General features: G+C 37.4%; 1 protein-coding gene across 1 annotated transcript in view; it reads left to right on the top strand.

Moving 5' to 3' along the window:
* WDFY4 (WDFY family member 4) overlaps positions 1 to 19,100 on the top strand; it is a 268,014-nt gene that overhangs the window by 93,814 nt on the left and 155,100 nt on the right. The window contains exons 23-24 of the mRNA XM_069067249.1: positions 12,638 to 12,715; positions 17,071 to 17,265. Of these exons, the coding sequence (XP_068923350.1) occupies positions 12,638 to 12,715; positions 17,071 to 17,265 (273 nt within the window). The remainder of the gene's footprint in view (positions 1 to 12,637; positions 12,716 to 17,070; positions 17,266 to 19,100) is intronic.

Below are 19,100 nucleotides of genomic sequence, written 5' to 3'. Positions count from 1 at the left end.
AAACTAGGCTCAAGGCATGGAAGCTGAAATAGAAAGATTTAGGTTTAGTTTATGAAACAGAACTCTCTGAAAGTGAAATGGGCTCTCTTCATAGGTAGTAGTTTCTCATTGAAGGTCTTTAAATAAAGACTTGATCATTTGTGAAAGATATTAGAGAAGCAAGGATTGTTTAATAATGTATATAGTTTCTGAGGTCCTTTTGGAAGGAAGGGAAGAAGGAAAGAAGGAGGGAAGGAAGGAAGGAAGGAAGGAAGAAAGAAAGGAAGGAAGGAAGGAAGGAAGGAAGGAAGGAAGGAAGGAAGGAAGGAAGGAAGGAAGGAAGGAAGGAAGGAAGGAAGGAAGAAAAAAAGTAAGGAAAAGGGGGAAGACTAGAAATGAAGAAAGAGAAGACAAGGAATGAAAAAGTAGAAGAAAAGAAATGAAAGCAGTAAGGAAGGGATTAATTTGTATTGGAAAGTCTAATGCTCTAAAGGAAAGTTTAATGTATCTTATTGCCATCTGAAAATGTGACTGTTTTTAGGGGTTGGATCAGTGTTGTTATTCTGAGCTTCTTCTTTGGGAGCCTAGTGTAAAAGTCAAGTCTGCCAATGTGCACAGGGAAGTGGGATTTTTGGGGTTATTTTGTTTATTTATTGTTATTTGTTGCCATTATTTTGCTTTTGTTTTTCTTAACCTTAAAAACAATTCATTATAATTCTACATGTTTCTTTAATCATCTTTTAATTAAATCATTTAGATTTAATAACAATGCCTGACTATTGGAAGTGAGGTAGGCCTGTGAAGAAATTAACTCTACCAATATTAATAAAAATTGGAGTGTTTAGAAACTAGTCACTAATTCAACAAAAAATAGAATACATATGATGCCACCATACTTCTAGTATTTTTATTACCATTACTGTTCATGAGGAGATACATTTCTTATATTTCAAACAAAAGTGATTTGTACTTTTAGTGATCTTGCTGCTGATCTATAATGGAAGGGAGAGGAAAAAGGTTTATACTCAAAAGTACCCAGAAAAACATTTATCAGACAAACATTCCACTTACAATTTAATCTAGATGAAGGAAATTGTACCAGTTCTGTGACATGTCCTAATAAGATCATATTGCCATTAAAGTTGAAAAGGTGACTTTCATTTTGAAATTCTGTCTCTTAAACATGATTGGGAACTCTTCTACATCTAATGTAGGTAAACATGATCAAAATTCCCATAATGGGCAGAAGTTTGTGGCTCAGATTATTTTTCTAGGATATTTGGATACTCTCTGTATTTTTCTGTGGTATACAGATTTTCCTCTTTAGCCATCTTGCTACTTCTTTCTCTTGCTGACTATGTGCAAGGTGATTTCTAATATTATTGTAATTACTGTCATTTGATCAGTGTAATTTTTATAGGTGAAAATCAACACCAGTCTATTTAATTTCATTTTCACCCCTGATAGGGCAATTCTAACTAATGGGAGTTCTCCTTTGAAGCTACTTTTTCACAAGATCATGAGGAATGTTGTGCTCCTGATTTCTCTTTTCCAGAGGGTCCATGTGCCTATTCCACTGGAATGCTGTGCTTGGTCTCATCATGCCTGCTAATCCCCTCACTGAGTGGAGGTGCCAAAAATGAATCCTCAGTGTCTACAGGCACTGAGTGAAGACACTGAAGGTCACCAAAAGGGACTAGGCTTATAACCACCACTAGATTTCTAAGACTAAAGTATTTTGAAAAATAAAATAATAATCTGTTAATGAATATCATTGGACATATATACTACAACATTTCACAACTCTGTAATTTCCCTTTTCACTCCAGCACTGCTTGGAGTCTGAGGACCTGAGTTCACATTTTACCTCTATCACTAGTGTCATCATTTATAGCACTACCTGTGTGACCTTAGACCTCAGTTTCCTCAACTGAAAAATGAGGGAGTTAGACTAGACAACCTCTGAAGTCTTTCCTAGCTCTCTATCTATTTACACACACAATGCTATCACTAGCACAGTTCTTACACTCCAGACTTAGTACATGAGTTCCCTCTTTAAAAACTTGTCAACTGGTGGTCCAGTTGCCCATGATGATTCTCTTCAAGCTATGCTTGTGCTCTGTTGACAGTCAGTCACATGAACATCACTTGTCTGTTGGTTGGTATGTTTCCAACTCAGCAGAATCCACTAAGAGTTTGTGCTTCACATATATCATGTATATAGTCTATATCAAGATCCCAGGGTCACCATGGCACCATAGAGGTACTTTACACTGTTGGAGAGTTTCAAAGTTTAGATCTCTATACATTGTGAAAATAAAAACATTAGCAAGTACATAGCAAGGGAGTACCAGGGGGCATAGGGTTAATAGTAGTCTCCATGAGCTGCATAGACTAAGATGTACCTGTGATGTCCATTGAGCATTGTTGTAGTGCCTTTGAATTTCTACATATTTTTCATGTATTTTATTTTTAATTTGTGGAATAAAACAAACATTTCCATAACATAGTACAATAAAAATATGACTGCACATGAAACTGAAAATCTGCTATGTTCAACTTGCTATTTCTTTCAAATATACAACAAAATTATAACGTAAATTTCTATTTTTCTTCCCTCCCCCCATGTTTTGCCTTAGATATGGCTATTATTAGACAAAAATAGGCGTGTGTATAATGTCTATCTATCTATCTATCTATCTATCTATCTATCTATCTATCTATCTATCTACCTATCTATCAATCAAATCTGTCTATCTATGTGTGTGCATATGTATACCTTTCTATGTGTGTATGTATATATGTGTGTGTGTGTGTGTTTATAATTTAGATATGTAAAATTATTCTATACATAGTTCAATTTATCATTTCCCTCTCTGGGTGCAGATAGTGTCTTTCTTCCTAAGTCCTTTGCTTTGGGTATTTATAATTGTACAAATATTCACTCAGTCATTCTTAAAACAATATAGTTATTACTGTATGCATATACAACATTCTCTTGAGTCTGCTCATTTTTCTCTTCTCTACTTCAAATTTTGACCTTAATGTGAAGAATCAATTTGGTATCTGTTTGAGGCTGACCTCAGGCATGACAGAAAGATTATATCTGTAGTTGTAAGCAAGACTAGTCATTGGTGAAAAGTGGCATTTTCTCTCTACTCTGAACATGATGAACAAAGACTTCATAAACATCTGGGTCCTTTTACATTATTTCATTTTCAAATGTCATTTAAAAACATAGTGTTGTTGGAAATGGTGAGGGCGTCTAATGAAAGAGAGGCAGATTTGGGTCCCCACACATGTTCGTGGGAAGATGCTTCCAGGAGTTGAAAACCCCTGCAGTCAATCATGTTCATCTTTCATCCAAGCCATTTTATACTAATAGTAACCTTCCTCACCTCTTTGGGGAGTTGTGAGTCTTAATTAATGTTTATATAGTCCTCTGAGGTCTTAGCTGAAAGGAGTATTATCAGGAAGAGATTATTTCAATTAAAGTTACTGTGATTTCATTTCTCCAATTTTATCATCAGGAATTTAGTTTCCCTTAACACCATTTAGAAATATATATTACATCTGAGGTTAACATAAACATGTTTAAAAGAGAGGATGATGAATGCCATGGGGAAATATTGCACCTATAATTTAAGATGTGTTGAGTTTTTGATGTTATTTTGGTCTTATGATGCCAGGGTATGTTTTATACTAGTCATTCTTTCTGTATTCAAAATGATATGATTTAATAAAAAACCATCGGAGTTCAAAGCAAATTAAAAATAAACGTCATGGAAAGTTTTAACAATGAGTGTATTTAACAAGAAATAAATTATTTTGTGTTAATCTGATCCTTCTTTACCAGCACAGAGCTCCCATTGTTTGCCATTATGGCTGCTATGAATATTATCATTAAATTATTATTATTGTTATGTTATTCTTCCATTAAAGTCCTTCAAATCTTTCCTCCTCATCTTATGGAGATGGCCCTAATTTCTTGATTTCCCATTACTTCCTGATACGTAGTAGGTCCTAGATAAACGCCTTGGCTGGTTGGTTGTTGTCCTTTCTTCTCAAAGAGGACTAAAATGATATCATTATGGTAAAGGCAAGTTCCCATATGTCTGACTGTGACTGATCAGACCAATATGAGCTCGGAATGCTCTAGCACAGGTTGGGCACAAATACTCTTTGGGGTATTTGGGGTAGTTCCTCTAAATTTCCACATCCTGAATTTTCTTTGAGCTGTTTCAATTTTTCTTTGCTCATAGAGCACAGCACCTTCTCTGATGTGGGCACGCTGTGCTGAGCAGTCCTGTGCCAGTGTCTCTCATGTCACATAATTAATTCCAAAGTTCTTGAGAGAGGCCTTGCAACTCCAAGGGGCTGGCCACGTTATCTGAATGGAAAACATACACTTGCCAAAAAGACTATTTTATGGAGAACTCACACAGGGCAAGCATTCATATGGCAGTCAGAAGAAGTTATAAATGCTTATTGATTGATTGAATCTCAGAGCATGTCCTACCAATCAGTCTGGTGAAGGCACTGAGGCTTTCACCCAGGATCAGCCTAGCAAAGATTGAAGAGGCTAGTTACCACATTGGCTACATTAAAATGATGATTATTTCAACCGTGGTTGTATGAAACATTTTCCAGATTGTCATGATTTGTCATTAATTAAGAATCCAAGGACTGACTCTCCATTATCAATATTTAGGCACTTCCCTGAATGTTCAGACAAATTGGATGTTTCTCACCTTCATAATCTCTGCTGAGTCCATTGTCCCCAGTCCTTTCTCCACCGAAATGCTTGAGGCCTGGCCATGGTGTACCACCTAAGTCACAGAAGAACCAGGATCATTATTCCCAATTGCTTAAATCCAAAATAGGAAAAATTTGTTCTTCACATAGGTCTCGTTCATCTTAGATACTATAGGTGAAAGTCAGGGTATTTTTATTCTGGAAGAGAATAAACTCCCAATTCATGAGTCAGACTGATAGTCATCTTTGCCCTTAAGTAGGTATGACACATTAGGATCAAATTCACTGATTACATTTTCTAATGGTGAGGAAAAGGACAAAGAGATAGGTTATTAGCTGAGAGCACAATTGTATCAGAATTCCATGCCTTTCTCAGTGTCCTGATGTTGGATGAGGTGACTTCTGTGGTCACTCACAAATGTTAAATTCCCCAACTCTGTATTTTGAGAAGCAGCATGGGATGGCTAGTGCAGAGCCAGCCTCAGAGTCAGGAAGTCCTGGGTTCAAGTCTTGCCTGTGACACATAACAGGGGAGTTACCTGGTTGAGTCACTTGATTTCCAAGTGGTTCTTGGCAACTATGAATATCAGTTGTAAAATAATTCTTTGTATCCGTTGGTGGAGAGAATTTTCTCACCTGGGAGTTTACTATATAAATGACAAAACAGATTCAAACTAAAAAGAAAAATTTATCTTATCTTTGCTCCACAGATTTCACAGTGGTGTTTCTTCTCTATCTGGCCATTCCATTCTTCCAACTCAATCCTAATATATACACTTTTCCCTAGCACCTACATTATTTTGTTTGGGATTTTGAATTTCATTCAGGTAAAGGGAATTCCTAGAGTGGAAACTCTGTCTCCCCAATTTAGATGATAATTCACCTCTACCGTAGTGTTAGAAAGCTATCTAGGGTATTGAGAAGCTAACTGTCTTGCTCAAGGCCACAGGATACATTATAGGGAAGCTATTATGCCATGTTGCTTCTCAAAAATAGAAAATTATAGAATCTTACATTTAGAGGGGACTGAGTCCATCCCCATGGTTCAGGGATTCCTCCATTGGTGTGATCTGGCAACTGTCTGTAACTTAAAGTTTCAGAGAATTACCCAGGCCACTGAAAGGTTAAACCATTTGTTGAAGGTCATGAAGCCAGTATAGTCTGAGGCAAGACTTCAAACCAGGTTGACTGAACTCTTAAGGGAGTGTTCTTTACCACAACACCTATCTTCTTGTCACTATCTGGTATTTATCAGAGTTTAAACTCTGTAAGGTTAGGAATTCTGACATGTACCCCTATATCTCCTCACATCCCAGTATATGGGGCATTATCAACATTTAATAAATGATTTCAGAGGGAGCAAGTGAATGACAGCTTGGTGATTAGTCAAGTTCACTCTTTGAGATACCCATTTCTCAACAAATACATCCCAACACCTAAACAGCTCACTAAAATGTCCGAAAACACAATATCCTAGGACGTCTCATTCCAATTTTTAATTTTTTGATGAAGCAGGTAGAGATGTTAGTACCTGGAAAAAGATTGTGAAAGAAGAACGATGTGTGGCAGTGAACAGATGCACAGCCTAGTTGTGTTCAAATTTGACACAGAACATTCACTAATGTTTAAAAAGAAAATGAGAAAGTATTACCCCAGTTACCTCATAGTTCTGAAAAATAAAATGTGCCTTCCTAAGTTACTGTCTCTGCTATAGTGAGCCTTCAATCCTAGATTTCATGATTACCTGTCCAATGTTCTTTCCATAATAATAATTCATATCATTCATGTGAAATACAAAACTATGAAATTTATTATTAGAAATTGAATAATAAACAGTAACAAGTCACCTTAGGTCATTTACTTTTCTTTAGTGACCAGTGCAGACTAGATTAACTGATTCTTGAGGTTTCTCCCAATTCTAGGATTCTATAATTCTATGATATTTTAGCTACATCATATTTTCATCCAGTGGGAGTATATTGAATTGTTTTGTTAGAGATGAGCAAAAAATAAACTGTTTTTATTATAGTAATTCATTTTACAAATCTTTTTCCATAACAGAATGTTCAAAATTAACTTTAATAATCTTTAAGTTTTTTCAGTCACATTCTGAGAACTTGTATGATCATTTTGCAAATTATATGCATCCACTAAATATGAAAGGACAACAAAGAAATTCATGCAGCTAAGACAGTGTGTGTGTGTGTGTGTGTGTTGAGATCAGATCCAAGTTAAGTATTCATTGACTCTATTTTCCAAAAACAGGACAAAGGTAAATAAGAATGGAGTATCTTAGCCACATTCATGTCCACCCAATATAGAGATGCAGGTTTCAAAGTGGAATGAAGGCCAGCCCACATAACCAGTAGAATTGTGGAATTGTGAATGAAAGCTAGACTAAGATTAGGAGAATTAGGATCTAGTCTTGGTTCTATCATCAATTCATCATGTGACATTGGAGAGGTCTATGGACTATAATTCAGTTTCTCCAATTATAAAATGGGGAAACTGTTGGTTTTGCCTCTCTTTTAAAGTTCCCATAAAAAGCAAATGAAATAATGTTTGGGAAAATGACTTAAAAGTTAAAATTTTTATAAATTCTTAAATTCACATGACCTAAACAGTCACGGATTAAAAATTGAATTGGTTGTACCAATTTACATATCTATCCACAGTGCATCAATAGAATAGTTTTCTCAAAATCTATCCAAAATTTGTGAGTTTTTCTTTTCATCAGTTTTGTCAATCTGATGAGTGAAAGGTGGGGAATCAGAGTTGCTTGATTTGCATTTCTTTGATTATTAGTGATTTGGGGCCATTTTTCTTTTTCACATGACTATCGATAGTTTATGGGTATATGGTAGTGCAGTGGATAGAGTGTCAGGCCTACAGTCAGGAAGACATCTTCCTGAGTTCAAATCCAGCCTCAAAAACTTACTAGTTGTGTGACCCTGGGCAAATCACTTAACCCTGTTTACCTCAGTTGCCTCAGCTATAAAATGAGTTGAAGAAGAAAATGGAAAACCACTCCAGTATCTTTGTCAAGAAAATCCCAAATGGGATCACAAAGAGTTGGACATGACTGCAAGGATTAAACAGCAAAAATAAATAGCTTGGATTTCCTTCCTTGAGAATTGCCTGTTCAATTTTTTTTTTCACTAAAGGATAACTCTTGGTGTTTTAAGTTTGAATCAGTTCTTTACATATTTTGGAAATGAGAACTTATCAAAGAAACATGCTACAAATATTTTTCTCAATTAACTGTTTTTCTCTAATCTTAGCTCTACTGGATTTGTTTGTGCAAAATCTCAATTTTATACAGTCAAAATTGTCCATTTTTATTCTTTTGTGCATCTCTCTATACCTTTTGTGTCATGAATTTTTACCCTCTCCATATATTCAAAATTTCGTTTCTTCTTTTTTCATCTATTTTATTTGTGGTGTGACCTGCCTTTTATAAATAGGTGACGTATCCATTTTGAGCTTATTTTGATAGATTGTGTGAGGTGTTGGCCTCACTCTAGTGTCTATTCTCAGATGGTTTGCCAAGTAGTGAGTTCTTACCCCAGTAGTGCCTGCTATTCCACTGGTGCTCATACCTTACCCAAACCTAACCTGGGATTATTCCAACAATCCTTTTTCCCTGTTCCTATTTATCTGTTACTGAATTGAGCTAGAGGCAACTCATCCCAATTCCTAATAGTTATCATTGTTAGGAAGATTATCCTACATTCAGTCAAAGAAACTAGTAGTGGAGTCAAGGAGCCTTATGGATTATCTAACTCAATCCTCTCCTTTTCTAGATAAGGAAAATTCCAGTCATTGGTGTGGACTTCCACTGACTTCTGGAGCACAGTAATATAATTTAAATGCCTTTTTCACAAGATTGCATTTGAATCACTTCAAGTCAAAGATCATGTCCCTTATAAATTTCTTTTTGAGGCAAAGTATCCCCAGTTCCTTAAACTGACCCTTACTTAGTATGGCCTCAAAACCCTTCACTTCCCTAAGCGTCTTTACCTGGGCACACTACAACCTGTCAGTCTACTTCCTAAAGTGGGGCATCCTAAAATTAACAGATATTCTAGGCAGGACCTAATAAAGACAAAATAGCTTACTATTATCCCCTCCTTTGTTATGGACCCTATACTTCTTGATGCAGCCTAAGTCTACAAGATCTTTGTACCTTCTACCAGTTCTTCCTAATTCTGATGTTTAAGGTCCAAGCAAAGCAAGTCTACTCTTTTATGAATTTAAAGCTGAGGAAACTGAGGCCCAAAGAGCTCAAATGATGTGCTCAAGGTTGTACAGGAAGAAAGTCCCATAGCTTGGAATTGAACTCACAGTAGCACTTTTTGGCTATCACGGCACACAGATTTCCTCCTCTCCCCTTTCAGGACATCTGTTTCATGTGAACCATTGTCTAGCCATGGCTCTCCTGCCTTGTACTTGTAAGAAGTACTTGAACACCTTGTATAAAGGCAATTTCTTGAGCCCAGGTATGGGATTTCCCTTATTCTGAATGGCCCATCCATTTCCACAATGTATAATGGAAGGACTTCTATCAGTCAGTGATGGGAGAATGTGAGCCAGGACCTCTTGTAAAGCCCCCATTTACATTTCAAGCACGTATAGTGAGATTTTTGCGTCTATAATTTTACATCCTCCTTCCCTCCACCCCCAAATTAGGTTAGTGCTCCATTCAGCAGGTTTGGAACTTATTTCTGTGACTCTGGTATACTTTTTAACAGAAGGCAGGTCTTACGCATGGGCCCACTATCGGCTTATTGCTTTCTAGGTCAGCCTTTATGGGAGTTTGATATGAATTATGGAATAGTTTTGTGAGGCCACAACTGTGATTACAGGCTTAATGATGCTTTAAACAAACAAAATGTAATGACTGTCATCAGCATAAAGCAGGGGCTTCCTGCGGGGAAATGCCAATAAATGGGGCTTCTCAGTGGGGGAGGGTGAAACTGGCTGCTTTCCAGCTGCAATCGGCACCACATAGACCTTGTATGTTAACTTAATTATAGCACAGTGCCAGCCTCGGTGAGGCAGTTTTACTTTGAAGAATCACTGCCCACCCAGCTTAGAGTCAGTGCATTTAAAGGTTACCCATCTGATCCATGTTGCTATGAATGGCCAACTGGGACTCCATGAGCCGGATTCGGATCAGTGCCTTGACTGCCAGGCACTCAGTCTGCCCAGCACAAGAAAAAAAGCATGATCCCGAGACCAGTTGCTACCCCAGGAGAGCCCAGGAGCTGATTTGGGAATGATGGCCTTCAAGAATGGGACCCAATCTGTTGTTCCCTCACTTTTCACCAGGACAGCTGTAACACTGAATAATCTTTGGGGGCCTTGGTTCTATTCCACAAGTTCCCAAGTCATTTTCTTCTCCCTCATTTGCTAAGCAATAATGGCTGAGCTTAAATGTGGTACACAAATGCTTTATTCTCTTCTCTTCCGAAATCAGTGATATGTGATGATATTAAAGCAGATGTGCCTTTGTCCTTGAAACGCATGCATTCACGAGCACACAGCCACACGCTCCCGTGTGCACACCCACCCACCCATTCACACAGACACAAACAGACACAGAGGCACACACTCAGATTTTGCCTATTTTGAAAGTCCAACAGCTGTCTTGACTTTTTACTCTGTTATCATGATAGAAAAACACATAGAGGAATATCAGAGTGAGAAAGGATCTCACAAATCATCTAATCTAATCTATACCTAAACAAGAATTCCTTCTATAAAGCATAACTGCCAACTGGCTTTCCAGCTTTAACTTGGAAGACCTTCAAAGACAATAAACTTACAATTTCGTAGGCAATCCATCTCACATTTAGGTGTCTTTAATAATTCATAGGGTAGCTAGGTGGTGCAGTGGTCCTGGAGTCAGGAAGACTTAAGTTCAAATTTGGCATCAGACACTTACTAGCTGTGTGACCTTCGGCGAGTCACTTAACCCTGTTTGCCTCAGTTTGCTTCAGCTGTAAAATGAGCTGTAGAAAGAAACCACTGCAGTATCTTTGCCAAGGCCACCCCAGATGGGATCACAAAGAGTTGGACATGACTGAAAACAACTGAACAATAATTGTTAATAGAGCCTAGGTTTTCCTCTTTGTACCTTCTACCACCTTTGTACTTTTGTACCTCTTCCTAATTTTGACTTTTAAGGTTCAAGCAAAGCAAGTCTACTCCTTTGTCTATGCAATAACCCTTCAAATACTTGAAGACAGATTTTGTTCCTGCTTAGTCATCTCTTCCTCAGGCTAATAATTCCTAGTTCCTTTAATCAATTCTCATATGACACAAACTCAAGGTCTTCCACCATCTTGGTTTCCTTCAATGACTTTCCTTAATTATACCACCCATTATTGGACACTAATTGATTTTGCCAAATATTTTACATTAAAAAGTCCTTTTTGACTATCATCCATCAGCTGTCCCATTTAGATTTCTATACATGTCTCAAACCATGGAGCCAAGAACAGGTCTCCTGCCTTGCAAATCTACCAAAATGACATTGAATCATTGATGGCTTCTCTTAGGGTTCATCCATATGAACACATGCAGAGATCAACCTAATTATGTTATCATCTAGACCACATCCCCCTATTTTCTGAATAACATCATGAGCAATTGGGTCAGGGGGTTTGATAAAATCTAGAAAAACAAAACAAAATGAAACATCCTTGATGTATTGGATAAGGGATCCACAGATGAAAGGGCCTCTAAGACGATATAATTTAACCCTCTAATTTTGTGTTATTAAATATGTTTTATATATTATTATTTTTATTATGTTTATTTTTTATTATGCATTAATAAGGAAATAGGCTCAGATAAATAGAACAGGTTGGCCTAGTTCACACAGAGAGTATATTCCAGATCCAGAATTCAGACTCAGGCTTGGTGATTTCAAGGTCAGTACTCTTTTGAGTACAAAATGCCAATTAAAGGCTTCTCTCCTCTAAGTAGAGAGAGGGAAAAGACTAACAATGTACACAGGACTGTGCTAGGGCCAGCTGGAATTCACTCAGGAGAGCCAGTTGTTAAATTTTCAATGTGAGCATTCATAACTCAGAAATCAACAAATGCTACAAGTGTTTGCTTTATTTTTTGTTTTGTTGATTGTCTAGACTTAAGAAAGTGATAAAAATGGTGATGCAAATTCAACTTAAAAGTATGTTGTGCATACTTTTTTGAGAGCCAGTCATTAAATATTTCCCAGTACACTCCTTGCTGTACAGTGTTACATATGCTGTCTGATGTGGTCACTGGGTTGGTTGGCTTTCCTTAACTTTTTTTCTTTATTATAAGCGAGAGGTCTGAGAAGAGTGTAGAAGGTATGAGGAAACAAAATGTACAAATAAAAATAAAAACTAAATATTATTTATTATACCAACAATATTACCCTGATCAATCAGTCTAGTAACCTTGTCTTTTCTTTAAGCAGTCAAATAAAGGAGTGAAGACATTTTCAATTTCAACCTCATATTAGGACAAAGTGGAGCTTCTAGTCTTCAAAATTAGTAAGATTGTGGTCTTCTCATTTATTTCCTTTTTCAGTGCTTGCAGGGACTAGGATGTTCTTAACCAAGTAATATTAATTCTTCTGTGAGCTGTTCCCTGAACTAGGGAGACTTGGATTCAAATCCTACCTGTAACATTTTAATTGTGCAACCTTGGCTAAATCACTTAAGCCCTCAGTGCTCTATGCAACCCTCTAAGATGCTGACCAACATTGATAGCAATATTTCTCACCCGGAGTTCCTTATACCAGTTGAAATCACAGGTTTCATGCCTCTCCAATTTTATAACACTGGAGTTCTTTCAATTCATCTTTGTTGTAGTTGAATTTTAAGATTTGCTCTCCTTTATTCTATAGGATTTTGTGTCTTGTATGGAGGAGTACAGAAGACGAGGTCAGGAGCTCTATGCATCTTTATACAAAGATTATGTCCAGGTAAGTAACAAAACATTTTTTTCCTCCAAATTTCCTGTTGAAACTTATTCCCCAAACTTCAGTAAATCAGTCAACAAATATTTATTAAATGCTATGTGCCAGGCACTGTGCTAAGCAATGAGTGTGCAAAGAAAAGCAAGAATAAAGTCCCTGTCCTCAAAGAGGTCAGTCTAATAGAGGAAACAGCATACAAAAAACTACGTAAGAACAAAATAAATATAGTATAAATGGGAAGTAATCTCAGAGGGAAAGCTCTAACATTATAGCTAACTTGACTTAATATTCAAGAGATGTTATACTTAGAATTGGAAGGACTTGCCAAGAGTCACTGAATCCAAGGCCCTTTCATTTTACAGTTGAGAAAACTAAGAACAAGGATGATTGGGTGACTTCCCCAGGGTCACAGTAGTAGTAAGTAACAGAGCCAGGAGGTCAACCAAGGTCTTTCTGACTCCAAATCAATTTCCCTTTCCACTGTACCACACTGACTCTAGGAATGACTAATTTTATTTTTAAAGGTTGTTACTTTGGGCTATATTAAATTATAGAATCAAAAGATTTAGAGATAGAAAGGAAGTTAAAGTTCTTCTAGCCCAGTCCATTTATTTTTCACCCAAAGAACTTGAGACTTATTCCCACATCCCCAAGAATCTTTCCTTTCCAAAACCTGACAGCACTTAGGTAATGTACCTATTGTACAACTAATGTGTCCTTTTTGTATTTAACTAGTTGCATCTATGTCAAATATTTTCTACTAGATTGTAAGCCCCTAAGGGAATTGCATCTTTATTCTTGTATATAATCTAGTGTCTAACATCATGGTCTGAACATAAGAGATTTAAAGTATTTGCCAAATCAGATTAAATTCATGATAGTTAAGGCTAGAATTTAATTCCATTGGCTTCCAATCAATTGCTCTTCCTACTATGCTAGGCTGCCTCAATGAGATGTGAATGTTGTACCAGGCAAAGAGGAGGTGTAGCCTTCTACTATCACGGGAAAGGTTCATTTGTGAAGGTGTATTAATGGTATTATGCCATGCAAGATCTAGGAAGTAGACCTTCCTCAGTTACCAGTGTTGATCTGACCCGAATTTGAGTCTTCTATTTGAGGTCCCAATATACCAAAAGGGATAAAATGAAGCTAGAAGCAAAGTGGAAAGAATCAACCAAAATGATGAGCTTACAAAACTCAGTGACTGAAAGATTGGTGGTAGCCTCAGCAGAAATGGGGAAGTTAAGGAAAGAGTAAGGTTTTATGGAAAGGTAAGAGCTCAATTTTGGACATGCTGAGTTCGATGTGCCTATAGGACATCCAATTGGAGGGTTTTAAAAAATTTTAAGTCCCCATCCACTCAAAAAGACTTACTACTAAATCATAAGATCTGTGTAGGAAGATTAATCAGACTACTAAAATAATAGCTCTTTGTAGTACTGAAGTATAAATGGGTGACACAATTTCTTTCCAGAATCAATCGCTATTTTTTTTGTAGGGGGGAAGGCAGGGCAACTGGAGTTAAGTCACGTGGCTAGTGTTAAGTGTCTGAGGCTGGATCTGAACCCAGGTCTACCTGACTCCAGGGCTGGTGTTCCATTCACTGCACCTCCTAGCTGCCCCCATCAATCTCTATTTTTAAATGATGCAAATGAGTATTCACTATCATGATGTTTGTTACTACCTTTCTCCAGGGAGACTACAGTGAGAAAGCTTAATCTTTGCAAAGCTACCTGCTCTAGTAGTTTCATATAATTCACAATATGGGGTGACTTCAAAATGATATGGCAAGATAACTTGTTTAGTATATCATAACTAGCATGATATTCTTGTTTCATCCCCAAAGGGCACAATATAGACATTTCTAGGCATGCTGAGAACTTAACTTCTCTTTTTGCTCCTCTTTGAGGAAAGACAACTTATTTCACTCTTTGTAGTTTGTTAGGTACTTTTTGTGTGAGTTTATGATGCCTTGGCTGCCAAGTCATGTTTGAAGAATAGTTCAGGATACATAATTTCATGAGTCTACATTCCCTTTGTAACCCAACATGCCCTATTGCATAGTGCTTTGCATAAGTAGAACCCCAGTAAATATTTTTCTTTTATTTGAATTAGCTATGGTGAATATACTTGGACTAAATTGAGTTACAGTTCAAATGAAAAGGAAATTGGTGGAATCAACAATACTTTGGGAAGTTCCAAAACCAATATTAAAGTGGTCTCATCTTTTGTGCTTAATTTTTAGGGGAAAGGATATGTTTTTTTTTCCCCTACACTGGCAAAGTTACAGATCTGACCTAGGATTTAAAAATCCAACTTTGTCTTTTTAACCTCCTGTGATCCTTTCTAAAGTTCAGGTGCATTGATTGGAAGAACTTTAACAGTCTTTTGGGTAAGAGGCTGGAGCTTCTCCACTATAGTCCCACTCTAATGCCTCATCATGGAGGTGTGAAGGCAATCTGTGGGTTTTTTTTTTTGCTTTTCAGAGGGTGGAAGTCAGGGCAATTGGGGTTAAGTGACTTGCCCAAGGTCACACAACTAGTAAGTGTTAAATATCTGAAGCTACATTTGAACTCAGATTCTCTTGACTCCAGGGCTGGTGCTCTATTCACTGCACCACATAGCCACCCCATGACCTGTGTTCTCAGGGATATCCCTTTAAATGCCAGATCACACAGGTCCTATCAAGCTGAAAAGGCTTTGAGTACCAGCAAGGGCTAGTTCATCTGCTTAGCCCAGGATGATGAGGTTTCTCATCAGTTTAGACTTAAGCTGATTAGTTTTCTCAGTCATAGAAGTTATTGACCATCCACCAAGTCAAAGAGGGATTGTGATCTGCGTCAGTGGCAGGAATCCTCACACCAATGGCATTACAGGTCTTTGAAGCTGTATTTTGGCTGGGCTTCCCCGCCAACTTCTGAGATTCTGCAGGCTAATGGGATGCAGCTGAGGCTAAAACCCTACTGGGAACCAACAAAAGCAAATGATGGAACTCCAAGTACCCACTGAAAGCTATTCTGTGGAAGAATAAGCTGTGCATTAGCACTACTCAACTTCATACTTGGCTTCTGTTCAACAGAAGGTTAGTGAACCTGTGTCACTCCTGAGGAACCTAGTTTATGAAATGGAATCTGATATGAAAGTTTTGCTTGTCCATTCAATTATTTTTGAGAAAATCAACATCTTTAGGGTGGCCCATGTGGATACATTCCAGATCTTTAAATATTTAGAATAGATGGTTTTGATTTTAAAAGGAAAGCAGATGAAAATGCTATCAGCCTGGAGATAGAATGCAGATTCTTCTCTCCCTTGTAACAGGGAAAATGTGGTTCTTTATTATTTTTTCTATACCCAATACAGTCAAAACCAAAGTTCATCTTTAGTTTAGTTCATATGATCATAATCTCCAAAGATATTCAAACAATCTCTTATCTCTTGATTTCCACCCAGGAACTGAAGTTCCCAAGATATAAAAAGAAAAGAAATGAGGAGTATGCATGTAGTTGTGAATTTCCAGGGAGGGAGGGAGAGAGAGAGAGAGAGAGAGAGAGAGAGAGAGAGAGAGAGAGAGAGAGAGAGAGAGAGAGAGAGATGAATGGAACTAGATAAAGAAGCGATCAACCATGAAATGGAGACTCTAAGAAGCTAATTGATTTTCATAGGGTCATTCAGCTACTAAACCCATATCTTACTAACTCTTGGACATTATATACTCAGCATTCTAGTTTTTCTCCTCCAAACACATCTATGTTTTTCATTGTCTTTCTTAAAATTTAGCATCTAAAAATAGATACAGTACTCTAGATGTAGTCTGACAATTATCTACTAGAGTGTAATAATAATCCCCCTTTTTGTTTGAGAGAAAATATACTTCTAGTAATATAGAACAATGGAAAGATCTCTGGGCTTGATATCAGGATATCTAGGTTTGAATCTTGCCTCAAATGGCTCAAGTCATTAGGTCTATTAAAAATAGAATCGACTATACAAGGAGACAATGAGTTCTATGTCACTAAATGTTCAAAAAGAAGTTAATAAACACTTGCTGAGCATATTATAAAAGGAATGAATATTTCAAGAAGTGTTTGGACTTGAATCCTCAAAGATCTTTATCGCACACAGATTCTATGGGTCTCGATTTCTTCTTTTCTCATAGCTATAGCTCAAAGATATACAAATACTAAGAATATACTGGTACATTTGTCCATAATACTGTATGCACACTGTTTTAAACATTAAATTATCATATATGTGTTAGCTATTGTTGTTGTTATTGTGACTAGAAAATTATTTTGAGATTTGTCACAGTGCCCAAAGGGAAAAGAACTAGATCTTGAAATGATGGCAATATTCTATTTCAGAGACAGAAATGTTTCTACAGCAAGGCAGCAAGTGAGTGGACAAAAATGAAAGATCAACTTTTCAATGAATTGGGTTTGTGGGGGCAAAAGTTAGAGAGGGTATCCTGCTCTCAGTGGTCTCTTGATTGGCGTGAGGGACCAGCCCGTATGAGGAAAAGAATACGAAGAAAATTTGCTGGGGAATTCCAGAAACATGTAAGTAACACAGTAGTAGTATGTGTGTGTATGTGTATGTGCTTGCATATGTATCATAGAGTTAGAGCTGGGAAGGGACTTTGGGGCCACCAATTCCAACCTCTTAATTTGACAGAGAAATTGAGGCCAAGACAGGTTAAGTGACTTGCCAAGGATCACACAGATAGTGACTGAGGCAGGGTTCAAACAGGTCTTCCCAATTCCTAGTCAAACAGTATTCATGATGTTCTATGGTTTAAAAAAGAATCACTCATGGTCAACCCTCTGGTGATAGCCCCCTTTGAACTATTGGGTTTCCATCTCTGGCATGTCTTACTAAGCTGAAATGCTGCAAGTGTAGACACAGTGAAGGACTATATCTGTTGTTAAAGAACCAATCTAGGAAAGTTAGGAGATGCCAATTACCAGAGGGTTGTCCATGAGGCCATGAATGATATTTTTTGAATCACAGAATCTCATGGATACCACCTGTTAAGGCAAGAGAACTTTAAAGCATTTGTTAATCATAGGGTCAATCAACATTTATTAAGTACTTATACACTAGGCATTATGCTATATGCTGGGGTAGGAAAAGAGGCAAAAAATAATCCCTGCCCTCAAGGAGCTTACAATCTAATGTGGAGGCCACAAGTAAAGTGCTATATGAGCAAGCTATATACAGGATAAATAGGAAGTAACTAAAAGAGAGAAGGCACTAGAATTAAGAAGGTAGAGGAAAACTTTATGTAGAAGCTGGGATTTTAGTTGAGACTTAAAGGAAGTCAGGGAGGTCAGTAGGAGTGAAGCAGAAGAGAATTCCAGACTTGGAAGATGGCTAGAGAAAATGATTGGAGCCAAGAGTCTTGTCTATGGAATAGTGAGGAAGCCAATGTCATTAGATCAAAGATAATGTGTTGGGGAGTAAGGTAAAAAAAAAACTTAAAAAGTAAGAAGGGTCTAGTTTATAAGGGGGTTTGAATACAAAAGTGAGAATTTTGTATTTTATTCTGGAGGTAATAGGAAGTCATTGGAAATTATTGGAGGCAGTGGGGACAGGGGGTTGAGGTAGGGGGCTGACATGATTGGATCTGCATTTCAGGAAAATCACGTTAGTGTCTGAATGGATGATGGATAGAAATAGGGAAGAGACTTGAGGCAGGCAGGCTATTGAATTAATATAGGAATGAGGTAATGAGAACCAACATTAGAGTGATGGCAATGTCAGAGGAGAGAAGGGGACATATTCAAGAGATATTGAAAAGATGAAATCGACAAATCTTGGCACAACTTGGATCTTGGAGGTGAGAGATACTGATGAAACCAGGATGAGTCTCCTAGGCTATGATTCTGAGGGATTGGGAGAATGGTGTTGCCATCTATAGTAACAGGGAAGATAAGAGGCAAGGAGGATTTAGGGGAAAATATGTTGAGTTCTGTTTTGGGCAAATTGAGTTTAAGATATCTACTAGATATTTCATTCTAAATGTTTGAAAAGCAAGTTGGAAATGTGAGATTAAAGGTTACACGAGACTGAGGCAGAAAATGTAGACTTGAGAATCAGCATGGATATGGCAATTAAACCCAAGGGAGTCAATGGGATCACCAATAGAAGAAGAAGAAGAAGAAGAAGAAGAAGAAGAAGAAGAAGAAGAAGAAGAAGAAGAAGAAGAAGAAGAAGGAGGAGGAGGAGGAGGAGGAGGAGAAGGAGGAGGAGGAGAAGGAGAAGGAGAAGGGGCAGGAGAAGGGGCAGGGGAAGGAGAAGGAGAAGGAGAAGGAAGAAAGAAAGAAAAAGAAAGAAAGGAAGGAAGGAAGAAAGAAAGAAAGAAAGAAAGAAAGAAAGAAAGAAAGAAAGAAAG

This window comes from Petaurus breviceps, unplaced genomic scaffold (assembly GCF_028583685.1).
Source record: "Petaurus breviceps papuanus isolate PSGF00001 unplaced genomic scaffold, PetGlider_PUasm1.0 90740, whole genome shotgun sequence".
In the NCBI taxonomy this organism is placed as follows: Eukaryota; Metazoa; Chordata; class Mammalia; order Diprotodontia; family Petauridae; genus Petaurus; species Petaurus breviceps.
This window is presented reverse-complemented; position numbering and strand designations above follow the sequence as displayed.